Source organism: Ambystoma mexicanum, chromosome 1q (assembly GCF_040938575.1).
Source record: "Ambystoma mexicanum isolate Mex_15411 chromosome 1q, UKY_AmexF1_1, whole genome shotgun sequence".
Taxonomy (NCBI): Eukaryota; Metazoa; Chordata; class Amphibia; order Caudata; family Ambystomatidae; genus Ambystoma; species Ambystoma mexicanum.
The window spans coordinates 1391629838-1391654505 of NC_090922.1; the positions used below are offsets into that span (position 1 = coordinate 1391629838).

The following is a 24668-nucleotide window of genomic DNA, read 5'->3' on the forward strand; positions in this document are numbered from 1 at the left end:
AGGTTGTGGATTTGTGTTGAAAGAGGCTGTGTGTAGTGAAGATGGCAAAGGTAGAGAAAGTCAGGGTGTTGGTGCTTGGAGATATGTTTGCGCATAGTTTACAGCAGTATGCTCAATGCAGGCATGTGGCAAACAATGTTGATGTTAAAGGAGTGGCAGTGGTGTGGAGCACTGTGCCTGATTGCAATGTACAGGGAATTGTACAAGTTTGTGAAGATATGGGCAGGATGAAAAGTCCCCATGTGGTAGTTTTCCACTGTGGTGCTTTCCATTTGGGCTATGTAGTGCCCATACTTTTTTGGCAGATTTGGAACACTTGGTTCAAGCAGTAATGAACATCCTTCCAAATGCCAAACTTATTTTTTCTGGATTAGTACCTAGGGCAATATGGGACAATAGTTCTGTTTTTTGTCCTCAGCAAAACATTGCTAGGTGTGCAATCAACTGAGGCATGTGTGCTTTAATGCTTAGAGCTGGTATGTTCTTCTGTAATAATGAGAATATTTATTCCAGTAATGCTGTTTATTTTAAAGAAGATGGCATTTCTTTATTTTTTTATGGGAAATAACATGCTGTTCTGGAATGTAAGGGTTTCTTTGGAGAAGGTTATGTGAAGATTTTAGAAGTAAGAAAAAAAAGAAAAAAAAATATAAAATAACAGGTGTCTGTCAAGCATCTGCAAAAAAAATCTGCTCTTTTCAGAGACATCCCCTAAATGGGGAAATGGGGCACACTATTTAAATTTACATTCATCACACTCAGATTTTCGATATGTCCGCGGACATGGCGGTTGTCCGTGGATACCGTGTATTACATACATGGATTATGGGGTGGAGAGGCATGCAAATGAGAATGTGTAGAGCAAGGAAGTGGTCAATAAAGTTTACTGGGTGTGTTGTGTAAGGAGAGAGTCAGAAAGTTTTTTTTTTCTCAGAGAAGAGCAGATAGCTATGGCTGTGTGTTTCAGAAAATAGATAGTCTGGGTTTTGGGAGACTCATGGATACATTGGTTGGAGGTGCATGCAGAATGCTGTGGAGTAGCTGCAGATCTTGGATTCCCTTATGTGGAATTGCATTGGCATGGAGTGTGTGGAATGAAGTGGCTGGACTTGGTACCTCTCTGTGCTACTTTGGAGACACAGCATCATCCAGACATAATTATAATTCATTGTGGAGGGAACAGTTTCATTGCAATTTTCAATTAAAGAAGGACTTGGGAAGGTCATGGACATGTTTCCAAATTCTCAAGCAATTTCTTCTCGTATTGCGTAGAGACACATGTGGCTGTGTTCTTCTTCATTTGATCCACAAATGGAGAAAGCGAGGCACAATGTAAATAAGGCTATTTGTGCCTTTTTAAGAGATGCATGTCCTCCTTTCACAATGAAAAAAATATGTTTTGTAGCACATATATGTTTTGCAGAGATGGAGTCCATCTTACTTATGCTGGCAATCAGATTTTTCTGAGAAATGTACAAAATGCATTATGACCTTTTTTGGAATTACAGCCATCCATTTCAAGTTTTTCAAACACAAACTAACACCACCAAAAGGCTCTTTTCAGAGCCATCACTTCCTCCCAGAGAAAAGTGCAATGGTTTTGATAGAGCAGCACCCCAAAATTTTAGATGTCTGCAAACTGTCTGCAGACTTCTAAAAAATACACAGGGCTCTGCTCCATTTATTTGCCACTTCTATTTTTTATCTGTGAAAGGCGGCTCTGAAAAGAGCCTTTTTTTTTGGTTTTTGTTGTTTAATATTTTTTTCGTTTTTTACACATGACGCACAAGGAAAGGAGGGGAAAGGAGGATAAGGAAGGGACCCGAACCACGGGGATAAGAAAGGACAGGTGGAGCGAGGAATATGTAGGGTGGGCCTTATTTAGGTAGTGGACAGACCTTCTCATGCTCCGTGATCACAGCCTCGAAAGCACTCCGAAGACTCTCCCCTCTGCAGAGTACTGCATCGCAGTACATACACAATATTGTGATCCTCGAAAGGTAAGGGTCAACAGCATCATGGATGGCCTGTGAGGCAGCTGGAGGGATGCACTGTCCCACACGAGTGTCTCATTGAGTGACAGGAGCAGAAACAGAGGATGTTGTAGAGGAACTCAACCTACTACATTTATCACAAGGTACAACCTTGCGAATGGCCCCACCGTGGAACTACCTTAGGTGTCGCTTCATGGATGTCGTACCAAAGCTGTACGAACCAGGCCTCCCACGACTCAGCACCATTTTGCACTGGTTGCAGGTGACCTTGTTCGCACATGCTTTTGGTACGTCACCATGAACGGTAAACAACTGCCCCACACAAGACTCACGGCGAGTGCTGGTAGTAGGGACTTCCACTACTTCATCCTCTTCATCCTCCTCCTCTACATCCTCATGCCCGTTCTCCTCTGCAGGCCCTTCGGGAGGTGTTGGTGGTGGCGGGGTTAGGGGTGGTGCTGAGGCACTAGTAGCACCAGCTGGAGCAGCAGCAAGCATAGATGACATCAGGTCTGATAGGAAGCAGCAAGAGCAGCAAAATCAGGAAGATTAGCAAACGCTAATATAGACAATGCTCTGTCTGGTAGCCAGAAGCACAATGAGGATGAGCTCTGGAGTGTGGCCTTTTATAGGGGTGCAGGTGCGTGCTCCACAGACAGCCGCGCCGTCCGTGGACAGATCGAACACCAAAACGTTCCAAAAAGTATGTAGAAAGCCAGAGTCATTGTCTGGGACATGTGCAATGGTGACATTTTACTGTGAAATACATTGGATTGTCTACAAAATTACTTTTTAATTGTTCGGGGACCCGGACAGTGTCCGCAAATCAGGACACACACTCAGCGTGGGTGAGGTCACATGATGACTTTGCAAACACGTCCGCGAATGGGATGGGTGTCCGCAGGACACCAAATGCATAGGAACGGTCCTGCGCATGCACACGGGTGTTCTACAGACAGTGTTCAGGTCCTCAAACTAATTAAAAGTGTGACACACTTGAGACGGACAGTTACGGAAAAGCGCAATGTTTGTAGGATTTATGGGTGTGGTGCGCATGTCCGTAGGTGTTCGGACAGGTATGGTGTCCTTAGGACACCTCCTTTATGGCTAATTGCGGATATTCCGGACACTGAGTGTGTTCTAAGAACAGTTCCATCGTGCTTGCGAACAGTGCGGACAGGTATGGTGTCCTTAGGACACCGCCATCTTGATTAATTGCGAACATTCCAGACACTGAGTATGTTCTAAGAACAGTTCCATCTTGCTTGCGAACAGTACAGACAAGTATAGTGTCCTTAGGACACCTCCATTTTGGTTAATTACGGACATTCCGGACACCAAGTATGTTCTAAGAACAGTTTCATCTTGCTTGCGGACAGTACGGACAGGTATAATGTCCTCAGGACACCCCCATTTTGGTTACTTGCGGACATTCCGGACACCAAATGTGTTCTACAAACATTTCCATCTTGCTTGCAGACAGTACGGACAGGTATAGTGTCCTTAGGACACCACCATTTTGGTTAATTGCGGACATTCCAGACACCCGGGCTGTCTGCGGACACCCTAACTGCCTTTTAAAAAAAGAAATAAGATACAAAAAATAAGTAACAACACATATAATATTTTATTATTATATACAAATATAACATTTATGAAAGAGAGGGGGAAGCAGAAACTGACACAAATACAGGGGAACTAGGGGTTTGGAGAGGATCAACGCGAGGGGATGAAGGAATGGAAGTCTCATCATAACGTTTTTCTTGTTGGTGAGGGTTTGGGGATAGTTGACTGGGACATGGAGAGGGGGAACAGGTGCAAGTGGGACAATCATATTTCATTTTTTCTTTTATGTGGTTGAAATTTTCCATAAGCATACCCATTTTTTGTTCCATGCGCTGTAGAGTATTTTCTAATGTCTCTTTAGCTGTATTATTTTCAATGTTTGTATGGTCTGTTATATATATATATATATATATGTTAAGTACACATAAAGTAAGGATTATTAATTTTCTTATATAGAGAAATGTCTACCATTAGTATCACTGTCTTCAGACATTTCCTCACGTGGGAAATTTTCTTCAAGCCATTCCAAAGTACTGGACATTTCTGAGTAAAAAAATATATATTACTTTTAGTGTACCAAATACAGAAAGTTTAGAAATAATAAGAAAAATTAAGTTTGCTTACTAGTTTCTGGTAAATTGTGTTCTTACTGTTGTGTAGGTCTGCTGTTGCTCCTAGCTGTGCAGTTTCTGTGAGGTAATTATGTTGAAAGCATATCTTTTTTGTTTTGGTATATTCCATTTTAGTACAAATGGTATTTAAATGGATGGTTGATGTGTTACATATATAGGTTGTGCTTATTATTTATTTTTACATATAATGTACTTATGTGCTGCTTTTTGAACTTGTTCAGTGTTTATATGGCATGACAAAACAATCTAAGATACCCCCTGAGTTTTTGGGTACTGTTGATGTTGTCCATGTCCATCCGCGGACATACACACAGCCCGGGACATCAAAATAATTAACAGGGGGTTCAGCATGTTATATGTATAGAAAGTAAGGGAATCCTAGTAAACATCTATCAAATTCACAGTATGTATATGTATATTCAGTAAAAAACACGTTGATAAAGGGATGTTACGGTTAAGTTGCGCTCCCAGGATTGGGCTTGAAGACCAGTGTTCTATGGGACATGGGCAGGGTAGGCTTTGCCCATCTATGGGGTCTTTATGATAGTCATTGGTTCATGTCTGTTGTATCAGGGCTCTGTCATCCCAATTATGATATGACATGTTGGGCAGCCGAGCAATAACACAAGCAAGGATAGAGTTGGTCCAATTCCTGACGGGTACAGTGTAAATTACTAAAAAACGAATGGGAATGACTGTGTAAAACATGTCAGGGATAGGCCAGGGTAACTTGAAGGGGGGACCAGGTATTTCCAAGCTCAAATATTAGGTTTACCTAAAAAAAAGAATCCAAACCTACTCTTAATCAGTATGTGTCCCACCAGGGAAGCACTAAGCTGTCCTAAATAATATCCCAATAAGATGGCCAACCACATTTCCCAAAACTAATCTTAACCAAACCTGTAAGACCCAAGCTAATTCTGGACTATGCAACAGGTCATATGAAGGAAAAAGGATACTTTGCAAAAGTATGCCGACAAACACTTTTTAACGCATTCACTGCCCTCTTAGATAAAAAAAGCTAGTGGCACATTTTATAGCACATTTACAACATGAAAATGCATTTACCTAGACCAACATGGACCAGCCATAGTGGGGTGGGTATGCCCAAGCGAAATTAGACATCATCCTAAATCCCACCAGCGAAGAGCAGTTCCTGGTCATACAGGCAGGTAACCTGGAAATGATCCTTAACAAACATAAGGAAGGGTTTATAATGTATGAGCACAAAATCAAGTTACAGCAGAGGACCTTTGCAGTAAAACACAGAGGGAAAGGACCATTTCAGTAAAACACAGAGTCCCAGCCACAGCCAGGGAAGGACTGAAAACTCAATTAAAAAAGTACACAGTAATGGCAAACTGAATTTAGTTGAAGTTTCTTTTTTTTGTTTTTGTTCCTTGATATTGTAAGGGAGGGGACAAGTTAAGGGGACAATGCTGCACTCCCAGTGGAGCTGTAGATCTTGGCCCCTTTTGATGGGCAGCAGGTGCGACAGTGCCGGCATGACTGCAGCAAGCTAGTCGTTGCCGGATATTTAAAGGCTTCTGTATCTGTCGTTCTTTGTTGCCTTATATGAATTATATGCTGTCATTTCACGTTCAGAACGCTTTAGCTTGAAATCTGATAATGGAAATGTTATTTGGATTCTTTTAAAATTGTTGAGAGCATTTAGGAATTTTATTAATTTGTGTTGCGTTTTTATCCTGAAAATACGTCTCGCTCTGAATTTGAAAGCAGCTCGTTTTTGAATTAGAAAAACCTCTCGATATGAATCATTAGCAGTAAGTTAGATCTGATTCCTTTAGATATGCTGCTGCAGAGCATTTACAGAATTGGAACAACTACAACTCCTGTAGTTCTTGGCCCCTTTTGATGGCTAGCAGTCGCGACAGTTCCGGTGCGACAGCAGCAAGCTGGTCCTTGTAGGACGCGTCGGTGGTCAGCCAGACGCCTAAAGGGTAAGTTTGGTGGCCTCTGCTGCTATTATGATGCATCCCTTGGAAGTGCTGCAGGCTGCCCAGGAGAATAGAGTCACTTACAATGCTGAGATGCTTGCCAGGTCTAAGGCCAGGCATACAGAGATCAGGGGTAGATACCTTAAAACCATAACACCCATTCTTGGTTTCTGTACAAGGGAAAGGGAGAATGAGCATACTGCTGGGAGGCTGAAGACGACCCTTGACAATACTATTATTCAGATCCAAGGAGTAGCAGGACGCAAAAAAGCGACGTTCTAAGGTCGGATTACAGAAAGCGGCCGGTGCAGGCAGAAGCATACAAGCGGAGAATATGATTAGGATGCAGGAATTATTGACTAAACCTCATGTATGCAACTCGAATAGTAAGCTTAAAGTTCTATTACTTAATACAAGGTCTACAGACCATGACGTAGACATCTGTGCCGTGACTGAAACCTAACTCCATTAGGCAGCTGGATCATCCATACTCCTTGCTATTCCAACAGACTATGCCATATGGTATGTCAGCAGGTCGAATCAAGGGGTGGAGGAGTAGCGTTTATCTTCAGAGATAGCTTAGATATTTGGGAGATGTAGGTGGACATCCCCATAAGGTGTGAAACATTATGTATCAGCAGCGTGCTACCTCGGACTTGTCTCCCACGTTCGACCTTACCTCTCACAAAATAACTGCGAGACAGTGGCTAGAGTGATCATTGGATCCAAGATCGACTACTGCGGCAGCTTATTGGTGGGGATTGGGAAGGGAGAAGTGGCTAGGTTGGAAGTAGTATAAAATAGTACTGTCAGAGCCATAATGGGATTGAAGAAATGTGATAATGCCGTAAATGCCAGGAGATGTCTTCATTGGCTACCGGTAGAGGCAAGGATTGAGTCAAGCCTTCTCACCATCACTCATAAATGTTTATCAGGGCTTTAGCCAGCATACTTGGCAGATAGACTAAACAGAAAAAAGGAGATCAGGATTATTAGATCAAAAGATCTTATGTTATTAGAAGTGCCAAGAGCCAAATTGGCTTTGGTCAAAAGAGGTGCTTTTTGGGTAGCAGCACCTATGAGTTGGAATGCCATGATTTCGGACCTTAGAAGAAGTATGTCCTTGGAGAGTTTCAAGAAAAAATTGAAAACCTCTTTGTTTAGATAAGGTTTCTCCAGAAGCTTAGTTTTACTAGTTCCAGCCTTTGTATTGTCTTGAAACATCCTTACAGACTCCACTCCTATACGCCCGTTTATGCCTCTGGGTTGTATGCTGGCTGTGCATCTGCAAATATATAAAATTAAAGTAAATGTGTGTGTAACTGGGGAGTATTATTTGATCCTGTAAGAAATTGTACTATTTCCTTTTTTATATTTCTTTCTTTAAATGCGCTTTGTACTAAAATATTGTTTGCTAAATGTATGTTTGGAAAACTGGAATAAAAAAACCAAAACAAAAATGACAATGTAATGGAACCTTACATTCCGTAGAGAAGACTGAAAGACTGAGCCCAGCAGTGCTTGCAAAGAAACCGTCTTGACAACAAATGTGTCTTTGCATGTGTTAGGGAGAATTCTCCAAAATGGCTAATTTCCTTTGCCTACTGAGTCCTTCAGCAGCTTTGCCGGATTTCTAAGATTTATTTGAGCCTTTTTTCCCACTCTTACATGTGTTTTGCTATATGTGTTTAACATTTGTGTGTTCATAGACTGTGGAGCCTCACCTACTCCATAGGCATCATCTTTTTACTGTGTGTTACATGGCACCTTCAGTGCAGTGATACAGGCTTGCCTTTTTAGACTCCCCAACCCAGACTCCATTTTCTGGGACTGACTACTGTCTCCCAGAACATGGAAAGTTGCCATTGACTTTATTAGTCGTTTTAAAACCACCGACCCAGTACAAACTATCTTACATAGAGTACTGGAAAGGGTTAATAGTTATCCCTTTTTGTCTATCTCTCATGGAACATTGTTTCATTCCCTTTCATTAAGACTTGGTTGGTGGCAGTGGTAACTACCCTATTTTTCCTACCACGGTTATTTTAAATAGCCTTGGTATTGTTTTAGGCTATTTTAGTAGCCACAAACTTAAACCCGCTGGACCATATGACAATGCATTACTTACCGTAAAAGCATTTCTGATGGTTGTATCTGCTTAGATTCACATGCTGTGCATAGGTCCGACATCCAGTGGTCACTGCGGAGTATTGCATTTTGTTTTTCGTAGTCGAAAAGGGGACGTCGACAAGGCGTGTCTGTAACACTATCCCTATAGTGACGTGTGTTGTACCCACAATCCCTCATGCGCCGAGGTCCCTCTGTTTGTATTTTTCTGCCCTGAGGGAGCCTTCTAGACGTGAGTGAGTACAGAAAAGAGAGAGAAATATAGAAAGATGTCTATGTTCCTTCCATCCGAGCGGGGAGGAAGGGTGGGCGCATGTGAATCTAAGCAGATACAACCATCAGAAATGCTTTTACGGTAAGTAATGCATTGTCTTCTGATGTTTGTTAATCTGCTTAGAATCACATGCTGTGCATAGACTAGCGAGCAGTACCCGGAGTTGGCGGTGGGTTATGAGAAGGAACAGTAGAGAAAAGATGTCTTAATACTGCCTGTCCCACCTGGGAGTCAGATCTAGAGTGTGCATCTAGACAGTAGTGTTTTGTAAAGGTGTGCACAGAACTCCAGGTAGCCGCTTTGCAGATGGACTCAAGGGGAACATTTGGAATGAATGCTATGGACGCCCCCGTGCCACGAGTAGAATGTGCTCTTGGCCTAAAGGGCAGTTCTCTCTTAGCAAGAGTATAGCAGAGAGTGATGCATTGGACAATCCATCTAGAAATAGTGGACTTTGAAACTGCATCCCCTTCTCTTCCTGCTGCCACCGAGACAAAGAACTGATTAGTCTTCCTCAGTGGTCTGGTTCTTTCCATGTAGAACATGACCGCTCTGCGCACATCTAGTGTGTGCAGAGTCCTTTCTCCCAAGTTGGAAGGATTTTGAAAGAACGCTGGTAGTTCTATAGACTGGTTTACATGGAATTTTGAGATGATTTTTGGAGCAAACCTTGGGTGAGTGCGTAGAACCACTTTATCTTTGTGAACTGTAACAAAGGGGTCTAGAATAGAAAGAGCCTGTAGTTCACTTACTCTCCTGATGGAGGTGATAGCTATTAGAAAAGCAGTCTTAAGAGTGAGGTCTTTAAGAGTTGCTTTGTGCATGGGTTCAAAAGGTGATCCCATGAGTTTTGTAAGTACCACGTTAAGGTCCCATCCGGGAGCTGGGTCAGCTATCGGGGGGTGTATTCTCTTTACTCCCTCCATGAAGGCCTTTATAACAGGGATCTTCCACCACGACACTTTGAGTTGGGAAGTGGTGTATGCAGAAAGTGCCGCTAGGTGGACTTTAATGGAATTGAACACTAGACCTGAATCCAATAAGTGGGTTAGGTATAGAACAATATGTGTGGGAGAGCAGTCAATTGGGTTGATGCTCTTTCCTCTGCACCAGATGACAAATCTCTTCCTTTTGCTAGAATAGCAGTGGCAAGTGTTAGGTTTTCTGGCTTCCCTGAGGATGTCCATGCATCTCTGCGGGAGCTGTAGATGTCCAAATTCTACGATCTCAGGAGCCAGGCTGCTAAGTTCATGTTCTGGGGGCATGGATGCAGAGTCCTGCCCCTGTCTTGTGACAGCATGTTGTACGGGCAGGGGAGTTTCACTGGGGGAGATAGAGACATCTCCATCAAGTGAGCGAACCATGGCTGTCGGGCCCACATTGGGGCCACCAGTATCATGGTTACTTGTTCCTGGTGCATCTTGTGCACCACCTTGTTGAGAAGGGGAGTCGGGGGAAAAGCGTAAACAAATTTCCCTGACCATTGAATCGACAGACCGTTCCCCTTGGATTGGTTTTGGGGGTACCTGGAGGCGTAACTTTGGCATTGTGAGTTCTCCAGGGTTGCGAACAGGTCTATTTTTGGGAATCCCCATTGCGTGAAGACGTCGAAGACGATGTCTTTGTGCAGTCGCCATTCGTACTCTTCGGGCAGGGGGAAATCTCTGCTGAGTTTGTCTGCCAGCAGATTGAGTTCCCCTGGTACATGTTGTGACAGAAGGAACATATTCTGTTTGAGAGCCCACTTCCATATGTTTTGGGCCAGTTTGGACAGTCCTGGAGAGTGGGTTCCCCCCTGCTTGTTGATGTAATACATGGCTGTGGTGCTGTCTGTAAGGACCATCACTGTCCTGCCTTGTAGGTGTTCCTGGAAGGCTTTTAGCGCCTTGAACACCGCTAGTAGCTCCAGAAGATTGATGTGTTTGGATGCTACGCTCGGAGTCCACTCTCCATGAGCAGTCTGATGGGATAGGTGAGCCCCCCATCCTGTGAGGGATGCGTCTGTGGTTAGAGTGGCTTCCGCCGCGGGTGTGGCAAAGGGTTTCCCTTTTTCTAGGTTTTCTTTTGTCCACCACCGTAGCGAGAGAACTAAGGCCTGCGAGACCACCACTAGATCGTCCCATAGTCCGCTGGCCTGACACCACTGGCTGTTGAGCCACTCTTGCATTGGGCACATGCGCAGGCGCGCGTGAGGTACCAAATAAATACACAACGCCATCATGCCTAGCAAGCGCATTGCTTTGCGTACCGTCACCTCTCGACCGGACACATATTGAGGGATCTGAAACAACATGTTTTGAACCCTCTCTTTGGAGGGGAAGACGAGGCCGTCCTTTGTTTGAATTAGAGCCCCTAGGAATTGTTTTATTTGGCTGGGGTCTAGGCTGGACTTCTTTTCGTTGATGGAGAAGCCCAACTGGAACAAAAGGTCTACAGTCTTTTGGGTTTTGGAGAAGCATGTTTCATAAGAATCCCCTGTTATGAGCCAGTCGTCGAGGTAAGGGTAAACTGGGATGGACAACCTGCGCAGGTGGGCCGCTGCCACTGCCAGTACCTTCGTGAATACCCTTGATGCTGATGCTATGCCGAAGGGTAGCACTCTGAACTGGTAGTGTTTGCCCTCTATCATGAACCGGAGGTATTTTCTGTGCGCTGGCAACATTAAAATATGAAAGTATGCATCTTTCATGTCCAATGTTGTCATGTAATCTCCCTGTGATAGCAGTGGGATCACTTCCTGTAGGGTTACCATACGAAACTTTTGGGGTTTGATAAACTTGTTCGCTGGGCGCAGATCTAATACAGGGCACATGGTTAGATCCTTTTTGGGTACAAAGAAGTACACTGAATAAATACCTTCCGTTACCTGAGATAGAGGCACGACCTCTATGGCTCCCTTTTCCAGCAGTTGCTGTACTTCTTGTAGAAGGATGGCAAGATGTTCCGGTGACATGCGTCGTCCCCTCGGGGTTTGTATGTTGGGGAACTGTTGAATTCGATGCAGTATCCGTGGGCTACGGTGGAAAGTACCCAGCGGTCTGACTTTATAACCTCCCATGCTGGAAGAAAGGATGTTATCCGGCCCCCGACCGGTGTTGCATGGGAGGGGACGCGAATCTTCGCGTCACTTGGTGTTGTTAGGGGCTTGGGAACCTCTGGGGGAGGACCCTCGCCCTCTTCCTTTGCCCCGACGCTGTCCTCTTTGACTGTACTGGCCACTACTGGTCTGGAAATTGATGGCAGGGTACTGTTGCTGCTGGTTTTGTTGTTGGCGTTGGCCACGAAAAAAGCGTTTATTGCCATATCCGCGCCTGGTAGCGGGCTTAGAGATTTGGTCAAGAGTTTTGATTGTATCGAACTCTTTTTTAGCCATCTCCAGAGCCTCATCCACCGCCTTCCCGAAGAGGTTGGAGTCTTCAACAGGTTTATTTATTAAAGACGCCTGTGTCTCCGGTTTGAACCCTGAGTTGCGCAGCCATACGTGTCGTTTTAGGACTATTCCCTGAACTAGGGAACGTCCCGCAGTTTCTGCCGCATCCAGAGAGCTCTTCACAATACTCTGGTTGACCTGGGTTCCTTCGCCAATAGTTGAAAGCAGGCGTGTACGTAAAGGTTCCGGCGCTTCTTCGGCGTCTTTGCGCAGTTTGGCCCATTGCGCGTCCGCATAGCTAGCGAGCAAAGAATTGTTGTTGGCAATTCTTGCCGAAAAGGCGGCCGAGGATGTAATTCTTTTAGCAAGGGCATATAACCGCTTGCCCTCCTTGTCAGGTGGTGCCTCACTGGTGGAAAGTGGTACCCCTGCCCTCTTTCTTGTGTTGGTTACTACCAGGGAATCCGGAATGGAATGTCCCCTGATGTACAGCGGGTCTATGGGTGAAGGAGTGAAAAGTTTTTCAATTCTAGGATTTACCCCTCTGATTAGCACGGGTGTGGACAGCGAAGGGATGATTCTTCTCCTCACCGAAGCGAGGAGGGGAATTGTCTGACTGACCGGGGGGTTACTCCTTAATTACCCTTTCTACAAAGTCTAATTCAGGAGAGAGCTCCCCAGTGTCTAGTTCGAAGTGTGCTGCTGCTCTGCGCAACAGGGCATTAAATGTGGGTTGATCGTCAATGGGAGACGTGTTTCTAACCGGTGAAATGTCAGGGGGATTTAGGTTCAGGACATCAGTGTCGGAATATATTGATGGTGATTGCCAGGGGTGAGAAGGTCCTTCTTCTGGATTTTCTCCGAAGCCTTCTCCTACCGAGTCTGGGCTGTCCTCCAGACCTTCCTCCTGGTTCCGTCCGTCTTCCTCGTCCATAAAATCATCCTCTTCCTCAAAATAATGTTCTTCCCCAGTGAGGTCATACACACTGTGGAAGTCTGAAGCTGTGTCCTGTGGGGATTGACTAATCTTGGAATTTTGGCCCTGGGGTCCTCCTGAGGCCCTTCTCTTATTCTCTTTGGAGTGGGAGGGTTTTGGGCATTCATAAACCTCTCCATCCTTTCCATGCAGAGATGGAGCCTTTCCATGGTTTCATGGGGTACCCCTGAGCGGTCTAGCGGGGGAAAATTGGTGTCTTGTAGCTGAACACGGCTCGACCTCTCCCATAACGTCGAGGAAAGTGTCCCGTCGCCTTCCGAAAAGCCTTCAGGTGTGTCTTTCAACCTTTGCGTAGCGCTCGACGTGTCTTTCGGCGTACGCTTGTGGGCGTCGGCTACCACGATCCTCGCCAAGCTCTCAGCGACTCGTTTGTCAGCGGGGAGCTGTGGTTTCGACGTTATGGGTGTCGAATGCTCTACGGCGGCATGCGCTTTCTGCTGATGCGCTCCGGCCGATGATTTGGGGGCGGCGCCCTTATTTGCCGAAAGCCCAGTCGCTGGTCGCGGCTGCGGTTGCGAGAGGGGCTTCGAACCCGAACGGTCCGAGGAGGCCGCCGGTGAAACCTGCGTCTCCTTGGGCGCTGATGCTTTCTTTGCCTTCGGCAACGAAGAGCCATGGGTTGTGTGCTTATGTGTGGTCTTGTGTGCGTCAGTGTCGCCGGGGTGTTCATCCCCATAAGCAGGGCGTGAGCCGAGCCCGTCGGGGCCGGGGACAGATGACGAAGCGCGGTTGCGCTCTCTAGGGGGGTTTACGACTTCCGTAGCAGAGGTCGTGGTATCACGTTCCTCGTCACTGTCGGAGGTTGCTACGGTGGGTGGAGCGTCGGCCTTCGACATAGCGTAGGCCGCCCACCTTTTGACCCTACGGTCTTTTAGAGTCTTCGGCTTAAGAAGCCGACAAGCCGTGCAACCTTCCTCCTTGTGATCGAGGGGCAAGCAGCGGTTTCACCGTGAATGCTTGTCCTTCCAAGTAAACTTGCCCTTGCAAAGCGGGCAAAACCTAAAGGGTGTCCTCTCCATAGCTGAGGCAATAAAACGTGATAACCACCCCAAGGGAAAGGAAGGGGAAAAGGAAAGGCATTCTCAGAAAAGAATTAGAGATGTCCCACGACCCCCACTCTCCCTACTGTATTTGGCCTGCGAGGCCAGGCCACGTGTTCGGCAACGCCGAAGGATCTCCTCCGCTCGTCCCCTCCGTCGAAGATCTTGCTCGGCGGAGAAGCTTCACAACAGCGTCGAGGGGAGGATCGATATGTTCTATATTAATATAGGAAAACGACCAAAGGTCGAGGAGATGAAATCTGCAATGTCTCTCGAGGAGCTCCGCGTAAAGGCGACCAGTATCTGGGCGGAAAAAAACAATCTGAGGGACCTCGACGCGTGAGGGATTGTGGGTACAACACACGTCACTATAGGGATAGTGTTACAGACACGCCTTGTCAACGTCCCCTTTTCGACTACGAAAAACAAAATGCAATACTCCGCAGTGACCACTGGATGTCGGACCTATGCACAGCATGTGATTCTAAGCAGATTAACAAACATCAGAAATGTTTTTATTTTGTTCCGGCTGGGTTTATTCGCCATTTCTTTTTGTAAAGGTATTTCTCGTGTTTTACTCTGCGCGCCAAACCAGGTTTGGTCCCTTTGTTCGTCAATCTTTGGCGGGCTTCTGCACAGAAGCCCTCCTTAGGTGCCTGAAAGTCTGGGTAGGCAGAATATGAGGGAGGGGTTTTAGGACCCAATCCATGGGTTCCCTTAGTAACCCAAGTCGCACTCCTATTTGATTGGCTAGGTGACTGTCCCTCCAGGACAGCCGCCCTGCTGTTTGATTGACAGACAGGCTGTGTGAATGGAGGAAATCTGCATAAAGAGCATGTCTCTGGGACTGAGAAGGCAGAGTCATCACTGGATCGAGAGAACCGAAGAGAAGCTGACCGAAGAGGAACTCTACCACGACTAAACCTCCCGGTGAAGCCCTGCTGCGGGTCCGAATCTCTAAACTTCGATGACAGGGAAGATCTGCAAGGAATCTTCTCCCCTTGAGCTGGTGGGAATAACCAGTTTGCCAAACTGCAAGACAGGCCTCCCTCCTCTGGTCGAATTTGCTGTGCACAGCTACAGTGAGCCGGATAGCCATACGGATCGGACCCTGCTGGGGTTTTAAGGAGCACACCATTTATTCGTCGCTTTGCCCTGCTTCTGGTTTCTTCCCTGGGCAGTGAAGGACCCTCCAGTCTTCCTCCTTCTTGTCAGTCCGACAGTCGCGTCAGGAACTGTGAGCCTGCAGAACTTGCCAGGAACGTCTGCCTCAGATACAGCATTCTTTTCCTCTAAAGGTACTGTGCTAACCCGGTTGTTCGTTTCGTCCAGCCACGGTGAAAGAGTGTGAAATCTTTCGCCAAGTCGAGGGCTTGTCCTTCTTTATTCTTTAAAGTAACTTTTCGTCCGACCAACTTCGTTCTCAACTCTTGGAATAGACTTAACCGCAAACTACCCTGAAATGACTGATCCTCTGCAAAGACTTTGGTGCATTGACTTTGGGCCAGGCCCCCTGATTGGTTTCCTCACTGTACTTCCTTTTTCTACATTGCCCTGCTTACTTACTTGTTGGTGCTGCTCAACTTCTGTCTAACTTTTTCTTTCCCTCCCTTTTAAATTACTGGAGTGCCATTTTGCTCACACTTCATTTTGAGCTTAATTTGTCCAGAATCTTTTGGGTGTGGTGTAGTGTATTAATATTGTGATTTTTCAACTGTTTGATAATAGTGAAATGTTTAATAACTGATGTGTAACTAAATGTATATTCTTTTACTCAGAAACCTTGAGTCAGTGTTGGTTTGACTCATAGTTGTTGTCCTTTGTGTAACTATTGATACTGCTCACTTTACTCTTGAGATAAGTCTGGCTGTTCAGCCATCGCTACCACTTTACTGTGTAGTATAGGCTTGTACCAAAGGTGAATTTGTACTGTCACTCGTAGTCCCAATTGTGTGTGGTGTTCCCAAAGGGTACTGCATATAATTCTGCCTCACAGCATTGACCTAGACTGCCTCAGCAAAGAAGTTGTGTTCGACATCGTCTGTCAGTCTGTCAGTCCAGAATCTCTGAGCTCATCATAATAGGATGAGAAGCAAAAATACATGCCAAGCTTGACATAAGGGATGCCTTTCACCAGATATTTCTCTATGACTCCTCTAAATCCTTCACAGCGTTCATGACACTCTTTGGAACATTCAGGTGTGTGCACATGTGCTTCAGACTCTGTTCCACTGTACTGATAACCAGTAAGAAAGAGAATCTGTGGGTCTTCAGAAATCTACACATGGGTCTCCTGAGAATTCGTTCAACTGAGATATTCAGTTCATTCTGTCTATTCTTCATACATTGCATTCTGAAATGGATCTCTCTGCCTCCCTGGCCCCGCCTACCCCCCTTCTCCCTACTTCCTCTATGAAGACACCCAGTGAAACCTGTCCTAAAACTCCCCCCCACCAAGCCTACCTCCAACTCTATTCTTCCATTATCCGTGGGACATCTCCGGAACCCCTGCCACTCTACACCTACCCATCCCTCCTCCTCCTCTCCAAAGGTCAATTGCCCCCTCCCTGACTTCTCCTCCCTACTCTGAACTTAACACTCTTCAGCCGCCTTTTACTTTTATGATTGCGCAATTGAACTTAACTTGTGCGAAAGATCAATTCCACATTCATGAAAGTGAACCTTTTTACTTTCATGATTGTGCAACGGAACAGAACTTGTGCGGAATGATCAATTGCACAATCGTGAAAGTGCACGGGTGACCCAGGGCATGCTTCCACAGACCTCATCTCCCACATGATGACAGGGAGCCCGAGGTAGAAGCAAGTAGGGACAGCACATCCCCTGGGCATTTGGATCTCAGGGACAGCGATTGCCCAGAGCTGGCACACCTCCACAGCATCCGCACCTTAATATATGCACACATTTATTTATTTATTTATTCATTCATTTATAAAACACACTAAACCCGAAGGCATCAAGGCTCTGTTACATCAACCAGTTACTCGACATGATATGTTTAAACAAGACAATGCAACCAACAGAGAAATTAGGAGTCTATTTAGGCAAAGAGACACGTTTTCAGTGACCTACAGAAGGTCCAGTATGATTGTCCAGCTCACAGGGACGCTGGGAGACAGTTCCACTGTTCAGCTGCAATAGACGGGAAGCTCGCGCCACCCGTTTTCACCCATTGGAATTTAGGTTGGGTGAGTCGGTGAGCATACACTGTTCTAGTGGGTCCAGCAGACTTTGAAACACATGATTTTGGAAGTATGCTTTTATGTGTGAATAAATACTTATGTTCCTCACATATTGAGCATCCCTCACTTTGTTCAAGAGGAGTTTTAGCGATAGCTTATGTTAATATTCAGAAACTGAATACTATGTATTCATTTTCTTTCGCGTGCACCTAAGCAACGGATATTGTAAAGGCTGACATATGTTGCGCATGTGAAACATGAGAATGGCTTGTTGGTGAATGATGCATTATATGACAGAGGAACGCGGAACATATTCATATTAAATGGAAAACCAAATAAAGACCTATTGCAAGAATCCACAATTGAAAGACGCCTGATAAAATCTATGGGTGTGTGATCATTAAAGACTAACAAAGTTTTTAGAACTGTGATCTGCAGATGTGATGGAGCGGAGCCACAAACACCTTGGAGGGTCCTTCCATAAGACCGAGTGAATTGTGTATGCTCTGCTGTTACACTCGGAGGGAATTGTATGGCATTTGGAAGCAAGGGATGGGCACAGAATGGATTTAACATGTTTACCATGCATTCCTCCACTTCATCCAAATGACGACGGGTTTTATGCCAATGGATTTCTGTGCTAAAAGCAGGTGGATCCCATATGAATCCGCTGGAAATTCTGTATACCAGTCAGTATTTACACTTTTTACGTAACAAACTGAAAGTAAAGAGTAAAGGCATGCAAGTGCTGACATTCGTGCTCCCTGCCAAGAATGTACCGCTTCTCACAAAATGGCCCCCATTGAGTTAGCGGTTTCAAGATAACTATCAAATATATCGCCTAAGCCAATTACATATCATTTATTCTGAAAAGTGCTTTTGGCAGCCTATTTTCCTCAAGTGCATGGTAGGCGCTAGAATTCTTCCCTGTAGCATTGAACAGGTTTAACACGGGATAGACTCATTTAGAGAGGCAGAAGGACGGTCCACGTTGTGACTGAAAACATGAACACGTGCAGAGGTTACAAATTGCTTGACGTCCATGGATAACAGGGCCAACTTCTGCTGTGCTTGAAGCTGGCCACGCACTTCCGGCCAAGGGGCATAACAGGCTAAGACTTCCTTCTCGCCAGCAAAGTAATATTAATCACTTTCTAGATCGTCCATGTATCACATAGACGGCGTGTGGTGGGACATTCTACATTGTATGCATGTGACATCAAAGCCTAGTTGCTTTGTAGGTTCTGTCAGGGAGGGGAATGCACCTGCACTTCTGCACTTGCACGTTTGGAATACTTACAAGGCATACTAGGTTCGTCCCTCTCCCTCTACCCCTCCCCCCGCTCTTAAATATTGTGTTGTAATGTATTTGCCACCCTCGCTTCCTCCCTGTGTGGGTGCTTTGAAATAGTACGTTCTTATTGTATAAGTGCCTAACAAGTAAACAAAACATAAATAAATATATGTTTCCGGAGATGCAGCACATCCGTATTCTTGACAAGATGAATTCTGCGCACTCCAGAAAGCAGCGAGCACCCACCTCTCTGTCTGACAGTCACTCTGCCAGCCGAAGGTGCATTTCATAATGCTGTCCAAAGTCATAAGGCTGACGTCCTCGAATATTTCCATCGACTCATTCTCGCTGCTGGTCTTCTCCCACTTGCCCTGTCCCAAAAAAATCCATGGTTTAAGAGTGACATGATTTCACAGTTAAAATCCATATCATGATTGGTTCCATTAATCAATCACCAAGTCATATCTACATGCACTGGCGATAATTAGGTCAGCGGTGCTAAAAAACAATCTCTAATGACGTTTTAAAACAAGTACACGCAGCAGTGACCTTAACATTAAAATACATAGAATGTCATTCAAATTACAATGAAAGTGTATTGCAGAAGACCATAAATATCACGGTGGTATTTTAAAAAAAGAGAAATGTTCACTCCTATGTGTAACAGAGTAGAGTAGGCCATTTCAGCTAAGACACAGCACAGCGCCACGTAGTTGCCATCAATGGTCGTTCCCCTCCTGGGCACTCACATTAGCTGGCAACTTGTTTTGTTCCATGCAGAAAAATGTCATTTATTGTCTTATGGGGCAGTGCTATTTTGTACATAGCTTTATCAACCCAACACTAAAATCTCTGCAGGAAGCAACAACCAATCACATACACGCTTCACGCAAGGGGTCATCAGTACGGCTTAGGTTGACATCCTTCAGAAAGGAGCATTGGGATACAGTGAAATAAAGAAGAATACACGTTGGGTACAATTCATGAATAACCCCAGATGTAGAGTCAGAGATGTAGAGTGCAGAGTTGATAACACATGGGAATTATAAACACAATTCTATTAGTGTAGTCGGCTGCTATGCCTGGAGCGGTGTCCGGTCAAAGGGTCGACTACAAAGGGTCGAATGGTCAAAGGATCGACACCAAAGGGCCAAAAAAAAAAGGATCGAATTTTTTTTTTTTTTAATTACTTTTTTTTTGGGGTTTTCATTTATGGAAAAAAATGTGGTTTTTACCACAAAAAACGGGGGTTGGCGTAAAAAAATAAATAAATACATTTCGATCCTTTTGTTTTCGGTCCTTTGGTGTCGACACTTTGACCATTCGATCCTTTAGCTGTCGATCCTTTGACCTACAACCGCCTGGAGCCACTGTCCGCAGCCATAGAGTCATCCGCACAGGAGTGTTCTGCTATACAGCCATCCAGTATCTCTGCATTTGGGCACCACACTGTTTGCAGTTCACCCAAATATCCCAAGATCTGTGCCTAATACATAAATGGCTTCCAGTTCCTTGCTATATGCCAGATCCTGTGACCATCTCATGAACCAAACCTCTCTTCCAAGATAGGGGCAATGTTCTTCTTACTACAAGTAAATCAAAACAGACAAATGGACTGCTCTGATTCATTATCTTCTCCATCAACCACACTGAAGTTGATGTATATTAACTTATGTCTATTCAACCTTCATTTGGCAGCAAACATACCCATATTTGTATGATACCAGTCCACCAGTGCCCCTACCCGTATCACCCAATGCATCAGGGGGTAGATGGAGGGTTTATCAGGGAAATAGTTCCATGTCAAGTCTGTTGTGTCTCTATATGGCTGTCATTCAGAATTAATATATGTCCGACTATGTATGACAAGCCAGAGATATATACCCCTCTACAGAGGAGCTCCTCAACAGTCAGAAACCTCATGTCATTGTGTAAGTCGGAAAAAGATGGGATTGCTAACTTGTGTATAAATTGGAGAAAAATTGGTTCATAAAAGAGCAGAAACTGAGAGACGTCCGGTCAAAAGGATTAATGAGGTCAAGGGCCTATCTGGCGTAGCCCCAGATACCCAAGGAGGGAGTGGAGTGCTAAGAGCAGAGCGCCGTTGTGGCCGTAACTCTGCTGTTTGTTGGGATTTGACTCCTCTTGTACTCCCCCCTGAATGAAGTGCATCCATTTCTGGGATAAATTCAGAGCCCTGTCGCAGAGCGTGGAAGGAAGTGGAGTGCTGAGAGCAGAGTGCCGTTGTGGCCGTTGAGGCGGTGGAGAGGTGAGAAGTGTTGCATGGGGGGGTCCATGGCTACTAAGAGGCAGCAGAACACTGAGTGTTGCAGCGCTTGCAGCTCAGGCGCTCTCCCCCAAGGGGGTGAATTTTAAACTTATTTTATGCCTTTGCTTCTGACAGAATGAGAGGGAGAGGCAAATGCTACAATCTAAGGAGTGAGGTAACGCTGCTTGACAAGGAAGCATCCTCATCTATTTCATCTTCAACTTCCTGCGGTGAAGTCGACATGGCACTTGCAGAAGCCGCGGAGTGAGAGTGAACAGGAGACTACTTATCTACAGTCTGGCTTAACAGAAACAGGGCAGGAAGGGGATGCCTCCCTTGATCTACCCTCTGAGGAGGTGGGGGAGGTTGAATACTGTCCCCTCTTTGCATACTATTATATTGGAGGAAAGTGTGATGCAGGATTCTGGGTCCTGCCATCAACTGCTTAATGCTTCACCCAACCTATTGTTCCCGAAAGAGGTCGGTGAAACCACTGTGGCCCTCAATGACAGTAAGCATGTGCAGGATGGTACTTGTTCTTTTCTTCCCTTTCAAGGGGAATATACTATGCACGCAGAGTCCCCCTATAATGGAAGCAGTCTTATATCTCGTAATGTTGTGCTACAAGCGCTAGTGTGCTTATATGTCAATATTAGCCTGGAAGTGAGTGATCACACCAGCTCGTTGGCTGAATTGCATTCTGCAGTTGTGTCAATTAAGGATTCCTTAAAGGAGACCGATGGTCAGGAATTTTGAGTAACATCAGTACCAGTCCCAACAATATAAGTCTGATCCAGGGTATGGGAAGGGAGTTAACACTGAAATACAACCCAGACTATCATCAGTAAAAAAGAAAAACAAATAAGGGACCACTACTTGAGAACAAAACTCAAATCAGCCCATGAGGAATGGCCCGTCTAGGACAGGTTCGAGAAAATATTTGAGAAATAATCAGAGATCTACAAAAAAGAACGGAACAAAACTAGACTTCTTTCCTGAGGAGGGGTCCCGTAGCCTGGATTGAGTAGCTAAACCGGTCTTCTGGTGGCTAATAAAAATACCCCAAACATGGCTGTGGAAAGAAGTGTTTGCTATCTGGTTATAAGTCTAAGTGTGGGGTTTGGAACGACAGTGATGGACATCTTGATTGTGAATGTGTAACTGAATCCTCCGGTTGTATTTGCTGGTGACCTAAATTGCTAATGCCCAAGATTGCAGGAGCCCTTCTCTGAGCAGGAAGGGAATACCTTCTGCCACCCTATTAGGAGGGGGGAAAGGGCAACAGAGAATCTAATGGAAGAATTTGAGGTGATTCCATGGAAAGATTGAATATGTTAACTGTAAATTAAATGTTTAGAGATGAGGGGGTCCTTGAGTAGACTTAGTATGGTTTGACATCATCTGAAACATTGGACTACATCTTTGTCTCTAACTTATTTGTGTATAATGCAATTGATCTCATAGTAAGGAGAGCATCGATCAGTGACCATGCACAATTGATTATGAGCTTTGGCCTTTTAGGGATGACTAACACTGATATCACTTCAGAATGTAAGAATTTAGCAGCAGATAATACTGAAAACCATGTCATTTCAATATATCTGAAATCAGAGTATGGTGAATGCGCTTATTAGGGATGTTTGGTCTCAATGGAGGGCTAAAAAGATTTCACTGGGCCACATTATAAGTATGGCGGTAAGGCAACAATGGTGCCATTATCACTACCAGCACCATTGCTACCGTCCGCCATACTACGAGATGTGCTTGCGGGTCTCGCTCTGCCTGCCAGGCCTGACCTGTGGGCAGTGCGGCACCCACAAGCACAACTCGTGGATGCACCAGCACCATTATGAACAGTGCCCATGAATCCAAGCTTCCCATTCCCATTCAGCCCAATGAGGCCAAATGGGGGTGCAGAGTCCCTTATTGCCGGCACCCGCGAATGGGCAATTTCCGGGTCCGTCGACCTCGGCATGACCCGGTAATTGCCTATTTGCAGGTCCTGGTAAAATCACGGGTCCAGCGGCAGCCGGGCCTTTGTTACAGGCACGGCTACTGCCAAACTCGTAATGAGGCACACTGTCACCCTACTCGGTTCTCTGACACTGTGTTAAATTGGAATACTAAGATGCAATGGAAAATGATAGCAATCAATCCCAAGACAAGTCATATTAGGCATAATGTCGGCTTGAGACAGGGGTGCGTCCTCGCCCCCACTTTTTTAAATTTGTACATTTCTTATCTCTGGAGCATAGACCAGCAATATCCAAGATTACCCCCATAATAGGCCACCCACGGGTCGATTGTATAGCCTACCAAGATGACATTACCCTTATGGATTATATGATCCATGGGCTAGAGTGTGGTTTAGGCAGAATTCTGAAGATACCAGCTTGAATAATCTACTTCCTAACCCTGAAAAGTCCAGAATCCTCTCAGTTACAAATAAAAAGGAGGGAAATGAGATGGAGTGCTGTTTAAAAGGGCTAACATAGAGGTGGCAAAACACTTTACCTATCTGGCTTCTTCATATCATTTCAGGGCAGGAAAAAACTGATAATGGTAAATATGGAGACCAAGTTTGTGTCTCTGATGTCCTTAATGAAAATCATCATGTGAAGAAAGTGTGCCTACTCTCTGCTGCCCTTAATCTATTTTATTGAGCTACATTCACCCGTGCAGTACTTTATGGCACTGATCGCCTCTCCTTTAAGAACAGAAAATGGTTTGATCGACAGGAGGGGATCATCTGGCTGGAAGATTTGGGGTGCCGGGGTCTGTACCCATCAGCGTAGCACGTCTGGGTTTGGCGGCCTAAAAAAAGTATGGAACAAGGAAATACGCTAGTGTTATCTGAGCTGAAAGGGGAATGCGAACAATATCTGTTGGAGGCTAATATTCCTGGTCATACACCATTGCACAAACTAAAAAAAAGTTTGAGGCAATGGGATAAAATCTGTTATGAGATGGACCTACAAAGATGATATCTATATAAAGGTATTGCCGCGCTGTAGACTTATGACGGAATTACGACCCTACATGACCCAATTCCCCACCGTAAAAATGTGGGCAGGGTACACTAGAGGTAATAAGGCCTCGAATGGGAAGTCTGAAAAGTGAGCAAACTTGCAGGCTCTGCAAATTACCAAAACTAGAGACAGTATTCCATCTTGTGATGAAATGTCCGGCAGTTATGCAGAAGATGATTCTCCTTTTTGAGAGATTTGTACATTCAACCTCTTCTGTCATCTCCTGCAATTTGTGGACTAGAATAACAGAGGGTAGACGAATTCCAATTATTGTCACAGTTGTACAATTTATGAATGACATTTTTAGCGAAATAAGTAAAATATAAGATAGAGTCCTTTTTTTAAGAATATGAATTTTATTATGATCACATGGTCAGCCTTGGGATGATTTGTTATATGAATGTATATTAAATACACAGGGGATTTCTTTTTAGAATAATGATTGTATGATGAAATTAGCAGGGTAATTCATAGAATTTCGCACAAAAGTGGTGCTCGCAGCTGGTGCACAGTGTGCGCGTGCGAATGTCTGCGCCAGCCGCGTGCGCTAAAATCGTTTTCCGCGCACAGCGTATTCATGGATTTTAGCCTCCAAAACCAGCCGTGGCGCAGAGTGGCGCAGCAACCCTGCAGCAGCGCCAGTTACGCCCCCAAGAACTGTAAGAGGATTCAATTCAACACTACAGCTAAGTCAATGCCTAGTCTGGGATACTGAATGGAAACCCTTATTGATATATCTTTATGTCCAGTTCATGAGTTCTGGATGACTACCCCTATATAACACCCCTCTCTTAGAATCCCCCTGACTCCACTGAGCCAAGAAGTAATTCTGTTTTGCAAGTTTGAAAGGTTTATTTGAGAATTTAAACAATATATATATATATCACACTTTATAATAAATTAATATCTGATAGT

At 45.0% G+C, this 24668-nt stretch overlaps 1 protein-coding gene across 1 annotated transcript in view; it reads right to left on the minus strand.

Annotated features, from left to right (window-relative positions):
* LOC138548034 (cytochrome P450 4B1-like) overlaps positions 1-24668 on the minus strand; it is a 567791-nt gene that overhangs the window by 285491 nt on the left and 257632 nt on the right. Inside the window, exon 5 of the mRNA XM_069642251.1 lies at positions 18702-18826. Coding sequence (XP_069498352.1) covers positions 18702-18826 — 125 coding nt within the window. The remainder of the gene's footprint in view (positions 1-18701; positions 18827-24668) is intronic.